The sequence below is a fragment of the Blennius ocellaris genome (assembly GCF_963422515.1).
Source record: "Blennius ocellaris genome assembly, chromosome: 13".
NCBI lineage: Eukaryota > Metazoa > Chordata > Actinopteri > Blenniiformes > Blenniidae > Blennius > Blennius ocellaris.
In genome coordinates, this window is record NC_137662.1 from 3,510,801 (window position 1) to 3,534,699 (window position 23,899).

Below are 23,899 nucleotides of genomic sequence, written 5' to 3' on the forward strand. Positions count from 1 at the left end.
CCTCTCTTTAAATGTCTCCGCGGAAGAGTATAGGAGGCTTTATTGTATCTGCAGCTTTTAAACAGCATGGAAATGTCAAATGTTTGAACAGTGTTCAGATGGAGATCAGAGCAGCCACCTGTGCTGAGATGGATAAAAAGAGGCAAAGGTAGAAAATGTAAAAAAAAAAAAAAAAAAAGAATTGGATTTGAGTATCAATCCCTAAATCAAAGTGGCTTTTAAGAGCTCCTTCAGCTCTTTGGGAAATAATTTCAAGCACATCTGTTAGTAAATCAACCAAAACACTGATCCAGTGAAGGGTTTCTCATTTTAAAGTTTGATCTGTTTGAGTTTCTATGATTTCTCCAGCACATATTGAAAGCGTGAACCAGCAGCCCCCCCCCCCCCTCAGATCTCGGCCTCAGTGTGTTCATCCCGGGCTGCGTGTCTTATTATAAGTGAGTGAGCTGAAGCGTCTCGTATGCACGCGTGTGTGCGGCAGTGTGTCCGCATCCACTCGCCCTTACATTAGCTTCCTTTCCGCCTGCACAGTCCCATCTCCTGGCCCATTCTTTATGCTCACGAGACTCCCCTGGCTCCTCATTTGAATACAGGTATTTGTTTATTGGGGTGTTTTGGTATGTTTATTTATTTATTTAAATTAGCCAAAATCACGGCTGGGTCTAATTAAATGGCTGATGGTCACACACACTCGCGGCAGGAGCCAGACCACTGGTGGGGAATGATTGGCTGGGGGCTGAGGGGACGGGCGGGGGTTAAATTTGTGCGCGCACATAGGGTGTGTGTTGGGTTGGATCTGTGGAGGGGCTCAATGAGCCTGCGTGGGGCTTAAACACAGGGGGCTTAACTACAGCAGAGCGATCACATGGGGGTGTTGACCCCCTGTGCCCACACACACATGCAAACACAGTACAGTTACTTACACACACACACACACACACACACTCGCACACACTACTTGCAGCTGGCGAGCTGACTGTTTTAGTGTAGCTGGGCGGTGATGCTGGCCGTCCATGTAATTATGGCACAGTGCCTTTATCGCCCAGCTGCAGTTGCCTGTGACCGTGGGTGAGGGGGCCTAAACCACTTTAATTACCCAAAGCCAGTGGCCTGTGGTGGGCCACACTTCGCCGGGAGATGCCCCTGCCTCTGGAGCTCGGGGTGGGGAGAGAGGGAGAGAGGGAGAGAGGGAGGGAGGGAGGGAGGGAGGGAGGGACGGCGAGACCGAATTGTGAGTGAAGATTGAAGAGAAGGGGGATGCAGTGGAGGAGGATACGTGGGAGATAGTGAAGGGTAGAGGACAGTCAGGGATTGGGGGGGGGGGGGGGTCGAGAGAGAGAGAGAGAGAGAGAGAGAGAGAGAGATGGGACGTTCACAGTAAACAAGAATATAGGCCTACAGGGTTTGTTGACATATACAGTTGGTGTGAATAGGTTTCTCTTTCTTATTCACACCGAGTGCTGTCACACACACACACGCACGCACGCACACACACACACACACACACACACACACACACACACACACACACACACACACACACACACACACACACACACACACACACACACACACACACACACACACACACACACACACACACACACACACACACACACACGCACACACACACGCGCGCACTGCCCCAGCCTACACGCGGGCTGCGAGATGACCTTTGAATGTATGAAGTCAGAGAGGATTAAGAGGAGACATTCCCACTATGAGAGGCCAAGTCGAAACCACCGCATCCCCACACTGTGAACGTGGACGGAGTGTAAATGCGCGCCGGAGCCCGGCACGCATGCACGCATCCCTTTCTCATAGTTTGCTCGTCCGCCCCAGGCTCAGTTCAGTGAATATGCACCGAGGCTGCCGCAACCTCCCTCCACCGCGCGCAGCTAACCTCTACCAGGCTCGTTCAAGGTGCGGGTGTTCCATTTATATGTATTTTCACCGGTTATTCATAGGACCAAACTGGTGTGTAGGTCCGAGATAAACACGCGGGACAACTTTTTAATCTCAAAATGTGAATGGAAATTGATATATTGAAAGCCCACCTATTCAGTGATACATTTCCAACCTGCCCCGGAGGCTTTGAAACGTCTCACAGGCCTCCTTTTGTTAAATGAAATCTAACCCGAAGAGATTTGCATGTCTTGTGTCTCATTTACACATTTGAATGCAGCCATGGAACACGCTGCAGATGCTCCATTTGGTTTGTTATACTCGGTATATTGTGAAGCTTTAAACCTTTACGAGAAGATTTTGAGAGTGGAACATTTGGACCACCGGCACTTTTTGAAGGGCATTTCAAGGGTCCATTTTTAAAACTATTAAAAGTCAAAAATAGTGTAAAATATACATTGTTATAAGGCATTGTAACAATGTATCTTCCAGGTGTATCTTACTGTATGATAATAAAATAAACCTGAGAAAAGAAATCAACAAATTTGCACACATTTCATGATTTATGGATTGAAAATGTGTCTGAATAAATGAATATTTCACTTCATTCACTATTTAGCACTATTGTTATACAATCTGATATTATTTACAACAAAATGTACAATGATTCAATATGATGCCACAGCAAACCTCTGCATTAATTATTATGACAAGATTTGGTTTCTGAGGCGAAATGGACAAAAGAAATCAGTGTTGATGTAAATATATGAGAGAATTAAAGCAGACTTGTCATTCGTCATGATTTAGGCTCCATTTACTCAACGTGAAAATGTGTGTGAAACCACACATTTGACATTAGCATGGACAGTCAACGAAGCAGGATTGGTATTATGGTGACTCTACTATACAACTGTCAAGTTACCGGTTGTCGTCACGACTGGTAAACAATTATGGGTCATTTTTGTACAGGAATTGAAGAAATGTTAAGAACTTCATATGAGGAATGCACACTGGTTGTGCAAGGATGAATGAATGAGAATCCTTTTGACTTCAAGATCCTTATTTATACAGCAAAATGAAGACTTGTGTCAAATTTCAGCTAAACTCTCTTGTCATTAGTACGCTTGGTTTCGCTCGAGCAGATTGAGCTTTAAACTTGGACGAAGTTTTCATCCTCCCTAACGTTGCATTAAAGCCTCCCACTTCAGTGGCAGCTTGTGGAAAATCAGGACATCTACAGGACATATGGTGGGCGCACACTTGCTATGTACACAGATATTATACATATAAATTGGATTTACATAAAGCTTTAACAAGAGCTCAGCGATGCTGGATTCACGCCAGGGGAACACACGTTCAGCACCAGCAATCCACGGCAATTCTCAAATATACAAACGAATGGAAGGACCCAGGAGAGCAGAGTGAAGCAAATTGAGCACGCAGGGTCAGTGCGGGGGAAAGTAAATATATAACCGGCAGCACCTATAGAGCTTTGAGAGGCCCCCTGTTTTGTTTTCTATAATGGGAAGATGAGTAGAACAACACAAGGACATGCAAAGGAGCACAATAACTCCCAGAACAAGCTGACAATCACACATCTGGGCCTTAAAGTACAATTATGAATATTTATGCTTTTACCAATGAAAAGTGTAGGACCTGCAGCAGATTGAAGCCTGCATACCTGCTCTGCATTCATTGATCAAATGAGGCCTTCACCAGAATGTGATACTGATCGTCACCTCCTCTTGTTCTAAACTGTAGACGTGACCTGACCAATAGAGAGGGTAATGTTCTCACACATCCAGAGTTGTCCTGTTCACCTCTCCAGGCCGAAAAGGTCAGATTGAAGTTGGTCAAGATGGCATGAAACAGTACGATTTCATGGCCTCTCTTGATATGGAGACCATGACCGCCATGATCTCTGTCCAAAGGAATTCAAAGCACGGAGCCCATCCCATAATGTGTCCATGAGCACAAGTACAGTCTTCTTACAGATTGTTGATCAGTGTCCTGAACCAAGGTCACTTTCATCCCTTATAGAAGTAGTTCCTATAGGAGCACACTAAAAATGCAACTTTTTGAAAACGACTCTCAACACTCTTGACTCCGTCGCCACGGAAACGGGGGTGGATAACCCAACTTTTCTGAAACACTGCTTCTGCATACCGCTGTCGTCCACCATTATGTCCTCATAAATATCACTGTCATCACATAAAGCAATTTAAGTTTGGCCCTTTATTTCTCAGTAACCGAGATTTCTCTCTCAAGTTTTTTTTTCAATGTTTCCTCACATCTCCCATGTCTGTACATCCTGTTAGCCGTCCTGTCTCGGAGATATAGATCTTCCCCGATATGACAATTTTGAAGTTCAGCTTCTGTGAAGAAGCTTGGAGGGATGAAAATGTTGGGTGTGGGATTAATTTAAATGAACAGAGGGGCTTCTTGTTGGGCGGGCTGTGAGCTTTGGTCTGGTCTGATTCAGTCCATCTCTTCCCCCCCCCCAAGTAATTCAGTGATCCCGCTCCTCCCTGTGCTTCATCTCCATCTCTATTCCACAGTCACAACTGCTCTACACTTACATGCGCTGATCTTTGGATTTTTTATCCAGGTTTCCGCTTCATGAATTATTTGCCTTATTTTCATATGAAGAAAAGTTGGCAGCTCGCAGATATCTGCAAGAGAAAAGTTTGAAACAAAGAACGTGTATATTGTCCCGATGTTTAGTGGAAAAGAGCTATTTTGACTGTGAAGCTGTCTGAATGTGGATATTCTGACTATACAATACATCCCTGAGCCGTTAACAGCTGTGCAATATTCACTAAATGGACAGAAATTATGTGTTAATTGTCATTTGTTATTGTCATTATTATACAATTATATTTCTTAAGAAGGTAATATAGTTGCTTTATTGTACTTGTGCATGTAAAGTAACCTCAGTGTCATTTTCATCTGACTTTCTCAATGAGACTGGTCTTAATGGTGCTCACAGTGAAAATGCTCTATAATGTGGACGTCAGTGGGAGGAAGCTCCTCATCCTGGGCTCGTATCAAGAAGTGTGTGAAGTTTGCTCAGTGCATGTCTGGGCTTTGTCCGGCTCACACAGTCCAGGTTAGTCGTGTGTGTCTATGTCCCGTGTTTCCCCGGTGATGAAGTGGCGACCGGCCTCCAGCCATTACCTGGCACTGGGACAAACGCCACTGAACTGGGTGAAGTGGGGGGGGGGAAATGATGAATGGATGTGAAGAAGCAACAACATAGTAAAGGTTGCCAACCTGAGTTCAGGTTTAATGAGGCAAAGCTCCTCCAGGAAACCGGAGTTTAGTGAAATAATAACAAAATGCAGCGCCGAGAGAAGCTGTTTGGGTTAGGGTTAGTTGCAACAAAAGTAATTTGCCAAATTTACCTCCAGAAGCAGTGTTACTAATACTATAACTGCTGATAGTAAAGAGAAATAAAGACGTGTTGATAACTAGTCTGGCTTCTTCCACTTCTCTTGTTTTTGGCACACACTCGCTGGTTCCAGTGAACCAACAGCAGAGGTGTGTTTTCTTCTCCCCTTCATCTGAAGGGCTTCTGTGATTACTGGTGTTAATCAAAGGCTTGAAATTAAATGGAGTTGTGCAGGTTGTGAGAGCTCCTGCGCCGGGGGGGGAGGTAGAGGCCAGAGCTCTCCTCCTTCTCCCAGACTTTGTTTTCGCAGCCCCTCCGTCAGTTCAGACTACCTCCAAATTGAAATTAGAATAAATTAACATTATTTAATTGAGTTCGCAGAAGGCTGCGATATTTCTTAATTAGCTTTCGGCGAGGTTGGCGGCAGGAGAGGACCGCAACCGTGCTGCGGAGTGTTCCGGAGGTTACGGCGACGACTGAGGGATGCTTTTTGGAGGACAGAGGGGAGCCCAGGAGACAAGGACAGTCATCTCTTGTCTTCTGATCTCTGCCCCGGTCCAGGGTCTCCCGTCTCGTTATCGTTACATCCACTCCGAAGTTATTTCATCTCCTCTGATAAGTTTGACATACCTTCGCACAAAGAGTCTCCGATGTAGGACGTAGAGAAAGTGAGGGGTAGAGAGATCTACGGGAAGCTTTTCCACTAAAAAGGAAGTGGGATTATTACTATTTACAAGCCGTTGGTCTGATTGAAGCCGTTCTGCTTTGCACGCAGCTGCAGATACCAGTGCTGAGATAACAAGTATACAGCTGTTAAATAAAGCTGAACCAAAATTAAACATGGTCATATATTAAAAGAAAATGTATTTTATATTTAGGGTTTCTATTTATGTTTGATCATCCCCTGTGAGTGGTTCGACTATACGCACTAAAATGAAGCAGTTTTCTCATTGAAACCCAGTTGATCACGACAGTCCAGCCAAGTTCATTTAGATATGCTTGAATCAGAAGATTCAAATGAGAATTAAACTCAAACAATTCATACACGGTCTAATCTACTGTGTCATTTACAGAAAAGATGAGCCTTATTTCATATATGAATTCTCAGTTTTACCTGTTTTGATTGTGTTTTCACAGCTATTTTCTTGATATATCTATTCAAATAAAGAATTTAGAAAAAGAAATGTACACCAGAAAGAGCTCACACAGCTTGATAATTAGTAGAACTTTAAGTTCACTGGTGCCAATCGTACTGTGGGTCCCTGTTCAAAACCATCAACCCCCAATGTGTGGTTTTAAATTTGAAAAATTTCAAACCAGGCCTGATCGTGTAAAGGCCTGCTGATCCATTAGAAAATGCAGAAAGTCCATTCACCATCCATTACTTTTCCTTTTAAGTTCAGCAGAGGTTAGAAAATGTTGGAACGTGCTTGATTAAGGTTAATCGTTCTGAGTAAAATCAAATGTCTCGGTGATCTCTGCAGCCCGTCCACACTGTTGGGTCTGAGGAAAAGGATCAGAGGAGGGAGTCGGGTCTTAAATTTCAGAACTTGGCATCAGTATTTCTGGAGAAATGGGCATAGCGGTCCATTTCTGAGACCAAAGCATTGAAGCCTCAGTGGCTCCCTTGGCCACGTTGGCCTTTCCATAAGCTGTGTAATATTAGGAGAATAATCCTTGTGAGGAGCAAGGCTAAATCATTACCTCTCAATGTCTGCCTTCTCCCAGCGAGGACCCCTCCCCAGCCCTGGTTCACAGTCTCCCACTGGTCTGTCATTGGATCTTGTGGGAGAGAGGGGACCCGGTTTCTTCTCTCATGCCGCCCAGGTCCAATCAGTGGGGCTTCCTGTTGTTGTTTCCAGCCGCAGGGCATCGCTGTCATCAGCTTATTGGGAAATGTAGAAGACGTTAGCGAGTGCCCACCCGTCTCACCTGGGGGAGCCCTCCCTCCGAAGAGGGGCCGTTGGGATCAAGTCGTGTGTGCAGGGGTCCACCTGAGCTGGGATACCTGGTGATTTTGATTCACAAAGCACACTTTCAACTTTTCCATAAATACTTTTTGAACATTTGGAAGTCCACTCAAATATATATAAAAAAAAAAAAAAAGATTAATTTCAACTTCAGGTCGTTTCGTTGATTTCTTAAGGATGCAATGTGAAACATATATATTTAATGTAAACTGAAGTATCCATACTGAAACAGCTGAATGAAACAAATCTCAGAGACAAATCAGTGGAGTGTTGCTGGTTTAACCACCCCTGACCTGTGTGGTCCTGCAATACAAATTCACACCACCAGATGGTGCATTGTGTGCTGACAGAAGCAGCTAGAAGACCAGTAATAAACCACAATAGCTCATGCTTTTGGCTACTATTCAGTCTATGCAAATCAAATATACATTATTTAAGCACCGAATCTGGAAGATTCCAGCTCCCAACCAAGAAGAACTGTCAGACGAGAAGCCAGGCTGATAAAGCGACTCAACGCTGCCATCCAATGTACAACAGATGTATTACTTAGCGTTCTCAACGTGGCCCTTTTAAGTCGGTATGGGTAAACAGTCATATGCCATTGACCCCTCATAATATACACTTTAAAAACAAAATCTGCTGGAATAATTCTCTATTTAGATCAATTCTAGGTTTCAGGAGGATTATTTTGCCCAGCATGCCGACTTCCTTTGACATTTGTTTTGATGAAAAATGATTTTCATTATGTGAAATCTCACATTTTCAATAATATATAGCAATTATTGGAACGAGAAACAAAATGATATCAAAGTTAGTACACTTAGACAGGTTGACCTTTTGAGTCTGTGTCATTTTCCCTTTGCACACCTGACATTCCTACTTAAAAATACTTTTTGTGAACTGTTTTTATGAAGATTTCGTTTGCTGTGCAATGAGATTCACCCCACCTGAGGTAGACGTGATGCAGTTGAAGAAAAGGATCACTGGCTGGTGCACACCTCGCCAACTAATGCCTCGGCCCCGCGAGTGCACGAGGTGACCTGGATGGAAAACAGGGGGTGTTATAGTATAACTGTGTGTTCTGTGACCGTCATCGGTTTGTGATCTCATCAGCTGACGGACCTGAACCCGACCCGACACCGTCGTCTCAACAGACAGTTGGCGTCGCCATGAATAATCATCCTAGGTGTAAAAAAAAAAAATATATCATCGTACTCAGCCGCTGTTACATTTTCAATTTTATACACGGTTGCTGTGAAAAGGCAGCAGCGCCCGCGTGTGTTGTGTGTAGTAACGCGCTTTCTTGTGTGTGTTGTGAGGGGATGTATTTTGATCCAGTTACTGTAATGCGGCTATCATTTTTCCACCTCTTCCTCTGTTGGGTGCACGTCGAGTTCACAAGTTAAGCACTGCGAAGAGCTCACTCTCCTCAATACCCGCGCCGACTGGTGTAAAAGGGCCTTCCGCAAAGCGCCGCTTGTAATCTGCCTTTGGTAAGTCCTCCTTAGTTTTATCTGCCAAGGATTACCTCACAAGCTGCAAGCAGGAGAGAACGAGGGAGACGGCGAGCAAGCGAGGGAGAAATGAAAAGCAAGTCAAACAGAAAACCATGAAGATGGAGCAAAATGAAAACAAATCGCTGTGTAATCTCTGAAAGAAAGAGACCTGCTTTGGAGTTGAAGGGAAGTTTCCCTCGCCACTCATTTAGAGAGGGAATTGACTAATCCCTCCATGATTGATGTCTGCTATGAGAGGCTCTATGGCGGGCTAATAGGGCTTATGAGGATGACCAGAAAGTCCTTTGTGTGTGCGTGCCTGTGTGTGCGTCGACGTGAATGAACCGAACCCTTTTTTTTTTTTTTGTCTTGTGTGTCCTTCTATCCAGTGGCCGTAGAGGCCGAGGGTTTGAATGACACGGCGGCCGAAGAAGGGGTAACTTTATCTTAATCTGGTCTTAATCTGCCCCAGTCCTCCAGGTGTGTGTGGGCTTAAGCCCAGAAGGATCCAGGGTTTTGGGGTGAGGTTTAAGGGGGCTTTGGGTGAGGACGACAGAAGCCCGTGCACTTGAAAAAAAAGAAAAAGAAAAAAAAAAAAAAAACCTCCCTGGACTTCCAGAGGGTCTCAGACCCCCCGCACATTCTTGAAAAACCGCACTGCCTTAGTCATGCCGAACCTTCCTCCCGTCGTCTCTTAAGTGGCCCTTACTACATTTTAATTGAATTAAACCAACCGTTCTCAGTCGTTTAAAAGAGACCTCGGAAGGATCTTATGAATTACGCAGTGATTCGTGTTTTCAAATTGTGTGCACGTGTTGGGAGTGTGAGTGCGTGCACACGCACGCGCACTGCCGCCGCCTGCGTTTGAAGGGAGGAGAGCGAGTGCCCAAGTGATAAGGCTCTAATTGCCTCTTTATAAAGCCCCCCCAGCAGCCCCCACTCAGCCCTCTTTTGGACTGTTAAGGTATGCAGGTGTGCACTTTTATGTGCTGCAGGAAATACTAAGTGGGATTTCTCACCCTCACTCCAAGATCACCGAGCGCCGGCATTCCTTCAGCTTGATGTCTGCACCGCGTTGGAACCAGCACGTCCTGTCGTCGTGGTGGAGCGCTCCGAACGAGCCTTTCTGGAACCACTGCAAGGTTCTGTTTCCTAGATACCCGATTCAGTGGTCTCATAATCACTTCTCTGTTGTGCAGTTTGCTCACGTTTACTCTGGACTTATTAACTCAAGCCAAAGAGCTCACATGTGCTACTTTTGATCCAATAGCTTATAAGATGACTGAATGAATTTGAACTGCACATTATGTGACATAAATACAATGATCGGAGACTGAAGTCTCAAGAGAAACACAGTTTATGTTCGTCTGTTGTGAAGCATCACCTCCAGATCAGTAATGACCCAGTTGTGGTTTGTTTTGGGGCGTTGGAAAGGCTTCGCCTGACCTGAGAGGAACGGAGGGAGCTGAAGTACATGCACACAGCCACAGGGGGAACATGGACAACTCCCCCCACTAGCAACAACTCCTGTTTCCAACTGTACCAATGTGCTACGGTTGCCAGGTCCTCTTGTTTTCCTTGCAAAATGGAAGAACTGTCCACACTGGGCTTGGACACACTGGAACTCGGTGAACGGTGGACATGAATGACGATGTTGCTTGTGTGAACAATTCCAAAGCTTTTGGTTGGTGTCGTCGTGACGTTGGGCTGGTTTTTTTGTGAGTCTTCGACTCGGACCTGGCAACCCTGGGCTGGCCTTACGCTCACATTCCGGCTTAAAATCTGATGAAAGTGTTCCCTTGAAGCTCTGCTGTTATTTAGTTTGGATGTCTCATGCCACAAAGTTTGTTTCCTGTCTCAGTAAAGGCATTTGTTTTTGCCACGTTGACGTGAAGTAGCGTCCCCCCCCCCCTTCCTCACCGCCTCTGTAGCGTTTCCCCCTCCTCTCCAGCCACACCCTTTCCTCCCTGAGCATGTGTGTGTTGATGCGTGTGTATTCTGATCAGGAGTCAAAGGGGTGACTTTGTAATTATGTTCATTTTAATTGGCTGTGCTATCACCCCTCTCATCACTCTGGAGCCCACGCTGGGCTGGACAATGGCAGTCTGTGGTGCGGGGGTTGAGCTATTGCTGCATTAAAGACCCCCCCACCACCACACACACACACACACTCACTCACACACACACTCACACAGCCTCTTTACCTGCCGAACGTAATTCCTAAAGTGGCCTCCTTAATGAGTTTTCCCTGCCCCGGCTCAGATTAATTGATAAATGTATGCGTTATCAGCAGCGCCGATCTCTGAATCCATTGCACCTCTAATTTGTTTGTTGAAGATGGCAGTTAAAGGAGATTAATACGGTATAGATTTATAAGAGCAGCCCCTCCTCTCCCTTTCTTCCTCCTTCTCTTCCGTCTGCCAAAGCTTATTTATTTATCTGAGGAGGATGAGGAGGTGGAGGTAAGAGTCAAGTAGTGGGTGGACTTTAGATTCTTTCTAAAATACAACAACAAGGAGATACGCATCAGCTTTTATTGGATGTCATTATTTCGCTCTAAAAAAATGCACAAAATCAAGATCTGTCCAGATCAAAGGGAGATTGAGCCTCACGGATGAGATTTCCACTTTTTTTTTTGTAGAAAATAAATCCTGTATAATGTCGTGTTACATAATATTTCTAGTTGATATTTTATATATGTTTCATTTATCTGGTATATGTCCATATATATATTTAGTATGGTATCATATGGCTTTTTATTCTAATGAAGAATGGTCTTCTTTGCGGTCATGAAAACGACATGGTTTTCAGTGTTTCTGCCGTTTCCGTGGAAACGGACAGCGTGTTCAAAATGTTGCCATGTCACTTTCCTGAAATGGAAAAACGCAAAATCGTTTTCGCTTGAAACGTTGTCGCGAAAATGTATCCCGAGTCTGTGATCGGCGTCGGAGAGCTCGCCGTCTATATTCTTGGTTTGCACGCAGATACTTTTGAAAATGGTGGATTTGGTGGCGAGTGTTGCTCGAGGACCTCGGGAAGAGACGTTAAGTCTTCTCATGCCAACAAAGCTCCAATTGAACCTTGGATCTGTGCAGATTGTTGAAGGCGAGCGGCTAAAACGGGCTTTTGAAGTCTCACTGTGAGCCGGTGAAGATGTAATTTAGTCGGAGGCAGCGAGAGATGCGACGTTGGGAACGGTGGATGGGGAGGAGGAGAAGGAATTGGCCCAGGAGGAGTTTGCCGAATCTCCTATTAGATCAGTGCAGCCCACAGGAGGGAGCAGATGGAGGAGGACTCCAAAAAAAAAAAGGGAGCCGGGGGACGTGTTTTTTGTTTTTTTCTTACCCTGGGTGATGTTGTCTTGTTTTGTCCCTCGCTGCATCGCGGCTTCCTCCGCCGTCAATCCCCACCACATGCCATCCTCACGGCGCACACACACACACACACACAATCAATCTCCAGCCTACCCTCCCTGCGTGTCTCTCTCCCCCCCCAGCCAAAGCTAATTTGCAGAGGCGTGAGTGTGGGTAATGCTACTGCCGTTTCCATGACAAGCTAAAGCCAGCGCTTACACCGCATTATGCCCCTGTGTTACACGTTAGGCAAGCAAGCGGGCGGGTGGGCAACACTGCAAGCTGGCACAGGCACTCCTTTGTCTGCCGTCTCCTCCAAACTGTTATTCCATCATGTTTTCTCCCCTCACTCAATGGTTTTTATTTCAATTTCAAAGCCCTGTCTGTCCTTTCCTGTTCTGCCTTTTTTTTCCTCTTTTTTTCCTCTTTTTTTTTTCCTGCTTTGCATGGTTATGCCTTTGGAGCAAAATAGGCCTTGGAAGCGAAATGGTTCTGGAAAAGGAAACCGCTTTTTTCCCGATTTTTGCATTTTACATCTCGGTAGCCAACTGCCGAAAGGCCCTCAGTCTTGGCCTGCGAGTAGACTGCGAGATGGGAAGCGTATCTGCTTCGAAGTGAATCAGTTGCAAACCCCCCCCCCCCGTCGTCACCATCGTGATGAATGTATTTACATATTTTTTTGACTTTGTGATATTGCACAAAGCGGCGCTATGAAGATTGGTTTAGGAAATGTGGAACAGACAGGCCAATATCGTCTGGCGAGGTGCTTTACAGCCACTTAAAAGCCGCAGGTTCATGAATGCAGCCTCTCTGGAAGCTCTCAGGTTATCGAGATGAGGGATTAAGCGATTACTGTTGTAATGATCAAAACAAAACCTGACAAAAAGCTTGTTTTGTATTTTTTTTCTCCAATAAAATGTGGAAAAGAACTTGAAATATGAGTTTCTTTACTTTTTAAATGATGAATATACAGGTTGAGTTGTAATTCCTCACGGCTGCTCCAGCTGCACGACATTTTGTCATTGAAATTGTGTTTGAAACTTTAATCTCACGGCATTAGTTCATCAAGAGAGGAAGTCTGGTGGACAGGAACTTAAACGGCACTACCAGTGCTGACGGGTCACCGATCACCTCAAGGTCAATGAAGTGTTTCATGTAAAAGCAGCTCAGCTTCATGCATGTAATAATGATGTCATAATACAAGACGACTTGACACTAATTCAATTCCACAGGATTTGTTGAAACGATAAACAAAAATGAGCTGAAGCAGTTTTTGGATTTTTTAAAATTTTGTCCCATTAGATTGTTATAAGCAAGTCATTCAAACACTTCTGTGGAGCAAGTATTTGCCTAATGAAATCAGATGATTGCACTTTTTCTAATCCAGCACCGGCCTGGGAAACTGGCAGCCTGGAGCCAATCAGAGCTCACCGACCAGGTACATCGACCAGGTACATCGACGGTGGTAACCTTGGCTCAACGAAGTAAAAACCACAAATATGATGTACTTTTTTTTGATAATTTTCAATAATCGGACTTTATTAAGTCTTATTTGAAACCGTTACATAAACACTTTGATGCTTCTAAACCTGATTCAAGAGAAAAAGCAGGTGAAGTCATCGCAGCGTCTGATTGGTCAGAACAGCGACAGCCAAACAGAAGAGGTCTTCATTTTATTTGGCTCGTCACGACTCGGTAATTAATTCAGGAGATGTTATTAGACATGCATGTGAGGCTGATTTTGGCGAAAAAAGCTTTTTAAGGGTGAAAATTGAAAATAAAAAATGTATTTTCCGTCCTATTCCACCGTTTATGATTATCAGAGTCCGTGGAAACGGCACACGGGTTTGTTTGCCGGGCATGACGTGATGTTTTAGTGTTTTGATCAGAGTCTGAAGAAGAATTTTTGAGTGTCGCTTCAAAAAGAACTTTAGAAGTTTGATTCAACAAGCACGCAAATCAGTAGGAGAGAGATCAGGTGCATGAGACGCGAACGGCCACACGCAAAGCATTATGGGATTGATCCACCGGCTGAATAGGATCATATTATTGGCGCTCATAAACCTTCACGTAAACGGGAATGAACTCAGATGAACTAAAATCATGTCACACAGATAAAACACAGCATTAATCAATGTTTTTACATCAGCCTTTTTAACATAACTGACCACCAGTGAATGAGAAATATTTCATATGATACCAATAATTATATGGTGCATTAGGTGACAATAAAAGCTGTAATATTTCATAATAACTGATAATATCAGCTGTAAAAGGATCTCAGACTTCCTTTATGGTACATTTTTTTTGTAGTCATTGTGTGAAGTTTTATACATCTGGAGTAATAATAAAGGATTTAAAACGTTCTAAGTCTCCACCTGCTGACACATAGAAATGAAGCCTGACTTCACTAAACAGTCACACTTACATGCACTCACACTTTCTCTCACGACCCTCTTTGGAAAGGCCCCCACCCCCCCTTCGCCGTGATTACAGCAGTAATGCGATATTTCCTTTGTATGTTAATGTGTATTATTTTTCACGCTACATTCGCTCCCCTCTGCCGTTCCGGCCCCCCCCCGCTCCTCCCCCTTGTCCCTGCATTGTTCCATCCACTCCACATCTCCATTTACATAATTGAACTTTTGATTGGACTTTGCGCCCTCCCCAACCCCGCTCTCGTGTCGGCGGCGTTTGAAATCCGAAAGCATTAATTTCATGGCTAAGATGACACGAGGCGACGACACCGAATGGAAACAGAATTGCTTGTTTTGATTGAAAGTGCAATTAAATAATGCGGCGTGATGGCCGTGCAGCCAGGGCTTCAGCAGCGGGTTGGGCAGGCCACTTAAGTGCACTAACTCTATCTCCTTAAAATGTGAACAGGTATTAGTGTTTTCAAGTGTGTGTGTGTGTGTGTGTGTGTGTGCTTGTCAGTGCTTTAGATTTGGAGAGTGAAAGCATGTACAGTATGTGTGACTATCTGACTGTCTACAGTTTTGAAGCATGTGTGTGTGTGTGCGTGCACACGTGCGCACTTTTTTCCTTTTCTTTTGTCGCCGTAGGCTCCTTGAGCGGATTACAAGTTTTAAAGAGTATGAGATTCAACACCTCCTCAAATCTGACACTGTCTGACACTCCTTTGAAGCCTCCGAAGTGAGATTGGGCCGACATGGCGGCTCTTCCCTCTCCACAGAGTCGTGGGTTTATGTCATTGGGTTGAGGCCAGTTAAGTTTCCATTGAAGCATTGCGCCCCAGAGTGAGAGACAAAGCTGCCACTTAAAACGTTTGACTCTGGTCTTTTTTTTTTTTTGGAGGACTCCAAAAGGGCAGTTTTCTCCTGCCCCTCCCGTTCTTGCACTCCTTTAACTGTGTGCAGTGATTTGCTGCTGTGTTTACACACGCCCGTCTTCATTTGGGTAACTAGTGGAGGACTTTTATTTGAACTTTTTATTATCAAAATAGTTCACAAATCACATTTTTTTTTCTTTAAGAAATGTTCTTTATGAAGCAGATTGACCACAAAATTGAGGGGAAAATATTTTAATGCCCACAATTATCCACGTTTACCACTGAATATACACTATCTTGGGTTTTTTTTTTACACTATCTGTCCAAAAATACATGGTGAAGAGGGGGGAAACAAATGTATGTCACATTTATTTCTCGATATAACTGCTGTGTTGATAATCCTGGTACAGCAGCTACTGTTCCAGAACCTTCTGTGAGTGTATTCCCCTGCTTTCAGCCCAGGATGACACTTCTTTGTTTCCTTCAGCACAGTAACAGTTACTCTGCTTTTCTCCAATCCTCCAAAAAAAAAAGTTTCTCACGCGCTCTGAACTCTTCCCCAATTCTTTCTGTTTCCTGGCGCACATTTCATCATTTCGCCTCAACGTTTCCTCCGTCAGTTCGATAGAGTAGTAATGGAGGGTTTTTTTGTGGTGCTGTAGCGGCATTCTGTTGTCATACAGTGACATCTAGTGGTCCAAGTTCATATGTAAGTCACTTTTCAATATAAGTTGTGTGACCAGCCAAACAAAGAATATAATAGAATATCTTTATTGTCATTGTATAACAGGTACAATGCAGTGTTGCTTTTTGAAAACCAGATTTATATTCCTGAATGTACGGTATTTAGAAGGATTACGTACTCTGGCAGAGCTCAAGGTCCAGTTCGCTTTAATCAAGAACATAAAAATCTAAAATCTTCTGTACATACAGAAAGTACATTTAATAAAATGATCTATTGGGAGCCATATATTGACTGCATAGGTTTCTGAATCATTTCATTTTGATAATTCAATAAATCCATCCATTCTAAATACTCTTGTATTCCAAGTTTTAGAAATGTGGACTCGCTGCAGATTTCAAACTTTTTCGTATGTGTAAACTTCTCAATATGCCTCTGTGTATTGTTAGTAAAATGCTAAGTGTGGATCCCTGCAGTTTTCTAAACACACTCCAGTACAGTAAAAGTCCACATGCTACTGCAGATTCACACTGTAAAGGCCACGTTCTCCCAGCTCGCTTCAGAATTGTTGTTCCCCTCCCGCCTCGGCGTCGACTTGTGACAGTTTTCTAATTTTCGGTGTCATTGTTCAGCCCCTGATTCCAGATCTCACATCGTATTACACCCTCCCAAAAAAAAATCACATTTCTGACACCAAAAATCCTCGTGGTGACACCAGCTGCAGCGGGAGCGACCTGGACGCTTCCATTCCCAGGTTCCCTCCTATCTTGTCATTCAGGCATTGTAGTCAGCTTAAACCCCCCCCCCCCTCTTCTTTCTCTCTAACATCCGTTTCCCTTCTACCATTTTTTTTTCTTTTTTTCTTTCTTTGCCCCGTCAGATGTATGTTGTTGACACTGAGGCATCAGGAATAATGGAATCTCTTGTCAGTGGCTTGTATTTTTCTGCCCGGGCTGTTATGGCTGTGTATAATAGTAGCAGAGGAGGAGGAAGAGGGGAGGTTATGTGCCACTGATAGTAATGAAGGTTGCCTTTTCATTTTTTAATATGGAATGTTTGTGGGCCGAGGCAATGTTCGCCGCTAATCCTACCCCCGAGCCGAGCTAGCTACACGGCTGTGTCAGTGTTACACACACACACACACACACACACTCACACACCGTGTGACATTCACACAGGCTGATAAAAGACAAACACACGGACGTGCACACCTCCCTTTAGGCGAGACAGCCAACTGTTTGATAAGTCAGGCTGCATTTCTTGCCGCTCATGAAAATCTCACTCCTCCCTCCCCGTGTTTGTGTCTTAAGGAAATGCAGCCAGGACTGTAAGAGGCGAGACGCCGCCTGTTCAATATTCGATGGATACGAGGGCTTGAGTGGCAACATGCATTTCTAAACCTTTATCTGGAGGAAGCGCAATGTAACGCGGTCCGCGGTGCCGATTTGGGGGAGTAGGTGTGTTTTGGACAAACTGAAAGTCGCCGCTGTGAAAAGGCTCAAAGGAAACAAACATGTCTGCTTTTTAAGCCTTGTAGTTGAAGTCTTGTGGTGTGATGTTCGTTTTGTTCCTTCACACCTGTGTGTGAGGTACATGTGTGGACATCCACGGCTTGTACAACTATTTACACACTGTCGTTATGGGGATTTGTCATTTTCAGGTGAAGACTCAGTTTTACCCCAGACAACAATTAGGCAAGGCGTAGCTACACATTACCGTATTTACAAGACTATAAGTGGCCTCTTTCTGTTATAACACAGTGACACGTAGTGGCTCCAGATGATATATACTGCCGTATATTGGTAAAAAGTAACAACTAAATACTGTTTGACTCGTCGTCTGGGAATATTGTCAGTTTGCAGGAAAGTATTGAAAGTCGAACTGGGTGTTTTTTTTAGTTTGTGCGCCTGAAGCTGATTGCACAATGTTTCTACAAGGTCTGCAGGAAATCCTTACGTTTCAAGTGAAAGACGTCTTTTAAAGTTAGACAAAGTCAGAGTTACGATCAAATCCATAGGAATTGAATTTAAGTTGATGCAATCTCCACTAAAGGAATAAAAATAGCACATATACATATGTTATTTAGTCATCCTTGTGAAGAGAAACATTAAGTCCATTTGAGGAAAATCGCTTTGTGAGACAGAAGTTAGCTAGTTGTAGTTAAAACTGGATTGAGAGAGTCTGTAGGAAATGAATGGAAGCCGATGGTGTTTATTTCTATTGCCTGAAACCTGTTTAGAGATTGTTAATATAGAGATTAGTCAAGATTGTCTATGAGGAACATCCTTACATTTCTTGCTGAAGGTTTTAAGCTGAGCCAAAGGTTAGATACAATTCTGCAGGACAATAATGTAAGTCGATGTATGTATCTTAATTACTTTTAAAGGGACATAAATCTGTTTGCACACTGCTACTATGGAGACTGGTCTTCGGTGTGGGGCCTAATATCAAGTCCCCTTGAGGAACTTCCTTACATTTGTTGGTAAAGACAGGTGAGGTTAGGGGAGTCATGGTTGTAACTCAGTTTAGAAGAACTCTGCAGGAAAAGGAATGCGAGTCGACGGAATGTCCTCGAAATGCACGGCAACTGTGTGCGTGCATAAATTACCGCGGCGGCGCGCCTGGATGTGTTTGCTCGTCACTCCGAGGACTTGTGGGCAGAAAGATGCAAGTCTCCCTTTGAGGGAAATCCTCCCGGTCCTCGGCGGAGACATGTCCGAAGGTTAAGTGAAGGTGGTGTCGCTCGGAGTTACGGGTGAGTTGCAAAGCAACTGTGGGAAATGAATGGGAGGCAATGTGATGTCCTCAGAAGGCTTGAAAACACAAGCTGTGTATGTGTGTGTGTGTGTGTGTGTGTGTGTGTGTGTGTGTGTGTGTGTGTGTGTGTGTGTGTGTGTGTGTGTGTGTGTGTGTGTGTGTGTGTGTGTGTGTGTGTGTGTGTGTGTGTGTGTGTGTGTGTTTTCTCCGCCGGCTAGGGCACAGGGTCTTCGGCACTGGAGTGTGCTGTGTGTCTAATTGCTTTAATAGCACCTGGTCTCTAATCCCAGGTAATTAGAGCGCTCAAATTAGACAGCTACTTTCAACCGTCACTTGAAAAGCAGCAGAAGGGGGAAGGCCTGGAGGAAGACCACTCCACACCCAAACTCCACAAACACACACATTTTCGCTGACACACCTGAATTGACGCCACGGAAACAGTGGCTATAATAATAGAGTGAATATATAATCAATAATTTATTGTATTTTCGCAGTGACCTGGTTCTGTATCCACATACAGTAAACTGCGACTGTGACACAACTGACTTCCCCACTTTCTCTTTTTGTTTCTCTTGTGGTTTGTTTGTTTTTTTTGCTTAATCTTTTTCTTCTCGCATTTGTTGGAGGGGCACAGAGGCATTGTCGAGGCCTCCTAAAACGTGTCTGAAGAAGCTGTGGGGAAAGGTTAAGGCCCTCTTTCAAAGATGAGCCGGAAATGTCAAGTGTCTGCCCCTCAGGCTCCCGCTACCGTCTCCCTGTACCCAGACTGCCGTGGGGGCCTGCGTCCACACACACACACACACACACACACACACACACACACACACACACACACACACTGGTTACAAAGGTTAGGAGTTGCCACAAGAGATTGCCCCCGGCCTCTTTCATGTGTTTGGGCCCTTGTGGCGTCTCGGTGCGCTCCAGGCTCGCGGTCACAGGTTAAAATGCAAACAAAAGCTGAGCCAGACACGTCCAGGTGCTTTCAAGGCTGCGAGTTACCTGTGGAACCACGTCGGCCCCCGTAACAACACTTCATCGACGGCGGCCCAAACAGTCGAGGCTCGGCATGTTAAAATACGGCAAAGTTTGACATCACGCGACACGAGGCCACGCAGCTTGTGTGTGACGCTCAGCTGGGAGAGTCCTGGAACCAGGCCCCGCTCAAACAGCAACTTTTTGTTTTCAAGTGAAAACACAAACGTTTTCTAGTGTTTTGTGTTTACGTTTACATGGCAGCAGTGATCGGAGCCACTGAAAACTTTGCGGAAGCAGGGGGGAAAATCCTACCTCTCTGAAAACAAGGTGTTTCTGCACATGCTCAGTAGAGGGACAGTTAGAATCACGTGTGTCACGACTCCCAGTCCACATTCTCCTGAGACTTGGTAGTTTTATAGTTGACGGTCACCATAACAACAATCCAGCTTTGTTGTCTGTCCACTAGAATATCTGAATTCTCATGTTGTTCATGTTTAGAGCATATTATCCTCTGTGTTCAGTGGAAGCAAGACAGGAAGCCACATTTCTTAGTCATGCTATGTTATGGTATAGTATATATCTTTATTTCAAAGAAGAAAACATACAATAATAGGATTAATTGACAATGCTGCCATATGATAGTACCAATCATAATATGAACATAGAGAAGAAAGAAAACGAGTAATTGACTACAATATTAATGTTATTAATAAGCAGCACAATGTTAATAACATTAATAATACATAATTCCTCATCAATCATAATAATATTGTGTACTTAGCTCTTCGAAAAGGAATCTGGAGAAGCAACTTGCTTATCTGGCCCGACCCCTATTCTATCCTAATGATCTGTTTTAATTAATAAAATAATCCTTTGCTGAAGCCACACGCCCTCTTTACCACCATATCATAGCCCTTCATTTCACCCTTACTGTGTCTTACATTAATCTTCTTTATATCTTTTGGTAATATCTTTGTGAGGACTCGCGTAAATCTGAATCAGCAACAACTGTCTCATAGATTTGAATGGTAACTGGTAAACAGTGTTAAGGTAGTTAACTTAAAGTAGTGCAGTTAAGATTTTGAATTAAAACAAACTTTTTCAAGGTTCCACATGGTTGAATGGGGTCCGAGAGCGAATCTCTTTGAGCCTCTATAGTCATGTGACACAATAAGGCGGCAGCTTGAGAAATATAGGTGTGTTTTAAATCAGTGTTTAACAATCTTAACAAAAGTAGAATCATTTCTGATTAATGTTTTACATCATTTATGCTACCTGGTACATTCCACCTATACACATCTGTTAAATCTGAAGAAATTGTTTATTTTAGTGATCCACAGTTTGGTTTTAGGATTTTAAAATGTGAAAATGCAACATTTCACCTTGAATATCAACACATTTAGGACATTAATAACAGCGTGTGTGCAGCGTCCTTAAGGAGAAAGTTTTAGAATATAGACTGCATTCTGCTTGTATTTCTGTTTCTTAAAAACACAAAATTCCACGTGTTAAAGGCCTTTAAACCACAAAGAAATGTCACGGTTGAGACGGTTTCAATTGTAGTTGCATTTTGAGTTACTTTGATCATCAAAATGAAATCTTGCATCTGAGCGCCAGTAAAATCTCTTCTTCATCCATGAGTTTATCTATCATAAACAAAGAAAAGACTAAAGGATCCTGGAATTGGTTTGACTTGTTGTTGCACATTTATTTGTCTCTGTGTGTGTGTCTTTTCAAATATTATAGTCTTACATCATAATGCCCCCCCCCCAAAAAACAAAAAAAAATCTTCTCAACTTTTTAGCTTTAAAAGGAGGAATTTTCTCTCCAACCTCCTCCTGATTTTTCAGTGTTGCAGTAGTGCGAGTCCGCCAACAGAGGGGGTTGTTTGGCCACCTCTGGCGGCCCGGGCACGGTGCAGCTCCCGGCCTCCTCTGTGTGCCTTGAAAAGTGGGTTAACTAGTTCTGGTGGTCAATAGCGTCTCTTTGATTCACTTTCCTCAGCGAAAGGTTAAGTAAAGGTTTCGCTTTGATCTTTCCCTCGTTGCTCTCGTGTCGGACGGGAACCGGTTTGGATACTATGACCGTCAATTAAAACAATTCTGTCGAAGAAAGAGCAAAATGAACATGAAAGATGAAGTGGAATCTGGCTACGTGGCAGCAGGGTGAGAGTTGTGGCTGTTTTGGTGTAATTATATTAAGCCTGTAAAAGTCACATGCAGCTCGATCGAACAAACACACTGCTTCGGTCTTTGTCCTGCACACAATAGTGATAGGCACTTGGATTTTCAGCACATGCAAGTCTGTTTGATCGATGACCCCTAATTAATTTCATCAAATGTCGGGGACATTTTTTTTGCAGTTTTCCCTCTCCAAAATGATCAGAGGGAATTAATCCCATATCGGTCCTCCCCGTAACCAGATTAGCGAACGGCCAGTTGAATAATCAGAATAGCATCGGTTCGGCTGGCCGTCCGAGGAAGACGGGCCTCGCCACACCACCAAGGATTTGTGGGATTTGGAGTCTGGGCGAGTGAAAGGCTCCTGATGGCGAAACGCTTTCAACCGCAGATAAGACTTCAAAGGCGGAGCTAATTAATAAGATGTTTACATTATTCACGCTCAGACGCTGCTTTGTGAGTGACCCTTCACTATCGTGTGTGTGTGTGTGTGTGTGTGTGTGTGTGTGTGTGTGTGTGTGTGTGTGTGTGTGTGTGTGTGTGTGTGTGTGCGTGTGCGTGTGCGTGTGTGTGTGTGCCGGCTCATTATGGGGCAGTATGGCATGCTAATTGGATGGGTGGCTGTTGCTAAGTAAAACATTAAGTGAATAATAAAAAGAGCTCAGTGGTGGAACAGGAGGTGGCGGCAACATGGCCAGCCAGGAAGACGTGACCTTCCTCAACCATTCTGGCACCATTAAGGCATTTAGGAGGCGCAAGCAGGAGCCCAGCATTTTTTTGCTATATGCTATATTTGATATAGGCGTCTTTCACGAGTATGAATGTGTCATTTATCTCTCCTCCTCCAGCCCAGCCCCGTGCCGAGCCCGGTTCTGGGAGGGAAGCCCAACGCCAGCCAGTCTCTTCTGGCCTGGTGCCGCGAGGTGACCAAGAACTACCGCGGGGTGAAGATCACCAACTTCACCACCTCCTGGAGGAACGGCCTGGCGTTCTGCGCCCTGCTGCACCACTTCAGACCGGACGTCATGTATGGACACACACAAGCTGGACCTACATTTAGTTTACACCCTTGGGTATTACTTGATTAATAATAATAATAATATTTAGTATTATTATTATACATTTGTACATGCTTAGATGTATGTATGTATATGCAAACATAATGCATTATCTATATATACCTACTGCACATACAGACATGTACAATACATACATGTATAATGTACTTATAGATCCAAATATAATATACATTTATATAATAAATGTGTGATGTATTGTTGCCAGGATATTTATTTGAACAGTTTGAGGGCCACATTAGCCCTACATACACCCGAGTTCGGCAACCTGTGGCTCCTTGAAACGTTTAGATAATGATATGTAAATAAACAGGTTATTTTACTTTATTGTTTTCTCAAGCTCTGGCTTAAAAACCCCTTCAAAATGTCAAGAATGAGCTTCATTTTAAAGATTAGATGTGTTTTGTTGCTTCAGAGGAATTTTATTAGACAAAAAATGTCTCTTTTGGTGATAAAGGCTGTCAACATTTCGACACAAACCAGTCGACATCAGCATATCAACATGTAGACACATACAGGTTGTCACTGTATTTCTCTTATTTACTACTGTTTCCTTCTGTCCACCTCAGACACAGATGATGCTCTCTACTGTAAGGAAATGACATGAGATCTTAAGTATGAAAGCCAGGCCTTCATTCTCCTGTGTAACGGTTCAAATGTCCACCTGTGTGGCACTAAGAGACAAACACAAATTCACAAAATGAGTCTGGCCTCAAACTTTCTCGGTAGAATTTCCTCATTTACTTGACTTGTCTCTCATTTCCACACATGCAGCGCCCATCACCCCCGAGTGACAACTGATTCATTAACTGTCACTGT

The 23,899-nt window shown here is 43.9% G+C and overlaps 1 protein-coding gene across 1 annotated transcript in view; it reads left to right on the plus strand.

Moving 5' to 3' along the window:
* Positions 1-23,899, plus strand: part of ehbp1 (EH domain binding protein 1) — a 168,619-nt gene that overhangs the window by 57,182 nt on the left and 87,538 nt on the right. Inside the window, 1 exon segment of the mRNA XM_080507374.1 lies at positions 22,853-23,031. Within this exon segment, the coding sequence (XP_080363500.1) occupies positions 22,853-23,031 (179 nt within the window).